This window comes from Amphimedon queenslandica, unplaced genomic scaffold (genome assembly GCF_000090795.2).
Source record: "Amphimedon queenslandica unplaced genomic scaffold, v1.1 AMPQUscaffold_9451_Cont18515, whole genome shotgun sequence".
NCBI classification, from domain to species: domain Eukaryota; kingdom Metazoa; phylum Porifera; class Demospongiae; order Haplosclerida; family Niphatidae; genus Amphimedon; species Amphimedon queenslandica.
This window is the reverse complement of record NW_003550277.1, coordinates 1-3,700: the sequence shown is the minus strand read 5'-3', so window position 1 is coordinate 3,700 and position 3,700 is coordinate 1. Positions and strand designations below refer to the sequence as shown.

The 3,700-nt window shown below is 38.6% G+C and overlaps 3 protein-coding genes across 3 annotated transcripts; 1 reads left to right on the top strand and 2 right to left on the bottom strand.

Annotated features, from left to right (window-relative positions):
* Positions 1-32: 32 nt before the first annotated feature.
* Positions 33-1,307, bottom strand: LOC109590801 (GTP-binding protein A-like; the record flags this gene model as incomplete). Its single annotated transcript, XM_020006677.1, has 3 exons — positions 1,065-1,307; positions 955-1,017; positions 33-803 (listed from the first exon to the last, which is right to left on the bottom strand). Coding segments are annotated over exons 1-3 (874 nt in total), but the record flags the coding sequence as incomplete, so codon positions are not given.
* Positions 1,308-1,314: 7 nt separating this feature from the next.
* LOC105315577 (transmembrane protein 138-like) lies at positions 1,315-1,946 on the bottom strand. Its single transcript, XM_011410280.2, has one exon. It carries the CDS (start codon positions 1,909-1,911, stop codon positions 1,405-1,407), a length of 507 nt encoding a protein of 168 aa, XP_011408582.1. The 5' UTR covers positions 1,912-1,946; the 3' UTR covers positions 1,315-1,404.
* Positions 1,938-3,328, top strand: LOC100631424 (NADH-ubiquinone oxidoreductase 75 kDa subunit, mitochondrial-like). Its single transcript, XM_003391393.3, has 8 exons — positions 1,938-2,039; positions 2,085-2,197; positions 2,351-2,458; positions 2,514-2,590; positions 2,664-2,745; positions 2,895-2,959; positions 3,004-3,081; positions 3,126-3,328. Exons 1-8 carry the CDS (start codon positions 1,976-1,978, stop codon positions 3,313-3,315), a joined length of 777 nt encoding a protein of 258 aa, XP_003391441.2. The 5' UTR covers positions 1,938-1,975; the 3' UTR covers positions 3,316-3,328.
* The last annotated feature ends 372 nt before the right edge of the window (positions 3,329-3,700 follow it).

Genomic DNA, 3,700 nt, shown 5'->3' with positions numbered 1-3,700 from the left:
ATACATAAAATAAATGAATAAATAATACTTACTGTCGTTCAAGTTCAGCCTGCTAAAGTTGTGTTTTTTGATTTGCGAGTGAACGGATTTCGCCAAATTATGAAGCCAATTGTCCCTATCAGGTAACTTCAGTGGGTTGGGATTATAAAAATTTGGCTTATAGTGGCCAGCTGGTACGAAATGAGCATATTCATCCGTTTCACAATTCCGCTTTAAGAAAGCGTTGATGTCAGCAGATCTCAGCCTCACTCTGTGAATAAACCTCCTCCTTATTAACTCTGCCCACGCCGCCTGATCAGAAAACGGAGGCTCTGGACCATCTTCATCTCGACTATCCTTCTGGTCGCACCTCTCATTGTTAGCAAAAGTGAGGACAAATACTACTCTCTTCCAAAAGGTAGGACCAAACGCTTGATGTAGCCTGCGCAGAGCCAATGTATCATCATAAGCCAGCCTGTGGTTGGTCATCTTCATACAGTACAAAACTAAACTGACTTCCTGACATTGAGCCTTCATGTCTTGAATGTAGAGCTGCTCGTTAACATGGATATCTTGTAGACCAGGCGAGTCGATGATCCTCACCTTGACATCTGGTAGCAGCTCCGGGTGGACGTAAGAGTGGGTTGATCTTGTACACATGTCAGTCTCTGCTCCTTCTTGAGCAATATCTTCCCCTAATTCAATCAAACTGTTGATCAGGGTTGACTTTCCCTGGCCTGTTTTGCCCACCATTAGGAGGTGAATGTCCGAACGGGTTCCTTCGCTAGCTAGAACCTGTTTTAATGTTGACATGGCACCTTTATCTAAATTAAAATTAAATTATGTGAATCATTTTACTAAACCACACCCACAGTATATAAAATGACCACACCCACTAGATTAGTCTAATTCACATGTACATTACGTAACAATGCATTTACATATTGTACATGTACATGTATTTCCATTGCTCACTTTTATCTGATAATTTTGATAAATCGGTGGATCTTTCAATGAAGAAACCAGATGATTCAAGATCTACAATTATAAACATATTGTTACTATTTTTAGAAACAGCAGCTTACTTTCATCATCCTGATCTTTCAGTAAAGGTTCAGCCATCATGCAGCACAGGGGAAGGGCTTGATCTGAAGGTACAAGATAGAGAGAATAACCTGCCTCTGTCTTTAAACTGCAGCAGCTCAAGGCTTAGCTTTCAGCAGTTAATGTCAGTTTTCAGCAGTTTCACTGCAGTTGAGGTAATTCCCCGGCCCGCGCCCCTCTCATAGAAACCACACCTTCACATTTCATGAGCCACACCCTCGAGAACAATGATTTATATTTATTATTATTATTTTATTATTAAAAATGATAAAACAGTAAGTGATGTATGCCCAGTATTAGTGTCCTCCTATCATGTGACTTTCATGTGATGGCAGCAACTGTCACACGAGTACTAATCCTATCAGAGACCCAACTCGAGTTGGGGAGGTAGAGTTTAGGATCCGAGAGACGATAAAGACCTCTCTTGTAAATGTAATAATAAAACAAGGCGACCATTTTATGAAGGACATACATGAATTGGAGCCCTCCTGACCACACCCAGTGATTATTCCAACGATTATTTAACGACCATATTTGGTATGCTATCGTAACGAGGAGATAGGCTACACCAGTGCAGAGTGACCACGAGAATTTCTTAAGGAGGATAGTAATGAGTCCACTGGTGAATGTAAAAGTGTTGAAGAATATTAAGAACGTTAGAATGAATGATAGTACGAGAAAGAAGTCTTGTAAGGCGTATACTACTGATAGAATGACTGGAGAGAAAGAGGAGAGTAGTAGGGATAGAGAATTAAGACAGAGATCCATTCCTAACAGAAGTAATTGTATAACAAAGAGGCAACAATATTTGGGATTAGAATACGCCATTTTAAAGCCACGCCTATTCTAATTGGAACACACCCATAAACAAGTCACGTGATCTAAAAACAAAATGGCGATGCTTTCTTTGCTGCTAAGGAGGTCTTCTTTGCTAGCTAGACCGTCTTCTTTAGCTGGTATGTACTCTACAATACTAAATAAAATTTGTATTGCTATTGTAGGAAGACATGCTGTTTCTCAAGCGAGATTAGCCAGCTCACAAGCACCAGAAAAGATCAGAGTTTATGTAAATGATATTCCAGTTTATTGTGAACCTGAAACCACTGTACTGCAGGTGAGAGAAGCAGAGCTGGAGAATAGGGGAAAGGAGCACAATAGCTAGCTGCAATTAATTATTTAATAATAATTATTATTTTGTTGCATGTACATGTACATACATGTATACATGTACTTTAATAGTATTATTATAGTATTTTAATATTTCTAGGCGTGTGCGTTGGCAGGTGTTGAGATCCCAAGGTTCTGCTATCACGACAGGTTATCAGTGGCTGGTAATTGTCGGATGTGTCTCGTTGAAGTTGAGAAATCAGCAAAGGTAAAGCGAATGTACATGTATGATGTAATATGATGTAATGTGATGTCATTCTCAGCCTGTAGCGTCTTGTGCGATGCCAATAATGAAGGACCAGAAGATATGGACAGACTCACCTGCAACAAGGAGGGCTAGGTAATGCATTTATATTAATTCATTAATTAATTAATTTATTTATTTTGTTTATTTATTTGTCTCATTATTACAGAGAAGGTGTGATGGAGTTCCTTCTAGTCAATCATCCATTGGATTGTCCGATTTGTGATCAGGGAGGAGAGTGTGACCTACAGGTATTGCTTCATGTATCTATCATGTATCTTGTATTCTGATGCATGTATACATGTACATGTACATGTACATGTATATGTACATGTATATGTACATGTTCTTATGTGTTAAGAATCAGTGCTAGTTTCATTACTTACATCATGTGTTACAGGATCAGTCAATGGCTTTTGGTAGTGATAGAAGTCGCTTTGTTGATAACAGCTTTGCCGGAAAAAGGTAATTGATTAATTAATTAATTAATTAATTAATATATTAAATAGGGCGGTAGAGGATAAGAACATTGGTCCGCTGGTGAAGACTATTATGACCCGTTGTATCCACTGTACTCGCTGTGTCAGGTACCGTAGTACACCATCGTCCTGTGTCACTTGTCCATTGTTAGGTTTGGTAATGAGGTAGCAGGTGTGTCTGATTTGGGTACTACAGGAAGAGGTGGTGACATGCAGATTGGTACTTATGTTGAGAAACTCTTCCGCTCTGAGCTCTCGGGTAACGTTATTGACCTTTGTCCTGTTGGAGCCCTCACCTCAAAACCATACTCCTTCACTGCTCGACCCTGGGAACTGAGGTAGTGACTGGCTGTACTTATATCATATACATGTTCTTATGTTGTGTAGAAAGTTTGAGCTGATTCCGATCAAAATTGGATTTTTTGCAAATTTTTAAAGTTGCTCCAAAATCAGATAAAAATCCCTGTACTATAGTACATGGTCTCGGACCAAATTTTGCCAAAAATGAAAAGTAGAGAATTCTCAATTTTTATAACATTCCTTGATACATATACATGTTCTTATGTTGTGTAGAAAGTTTGAGCTGATTCCGATTAAAATTGGATTTTTTACGAATTTTTAAAGTTACTCCAAAATTGGGTAAAAGTCCCTGTACTATAGTACAGGGATTTTGGCCAAATTTTGCCAAAAATGAAAAGTAGAGAATTCTCAATTTTTATGACATTCC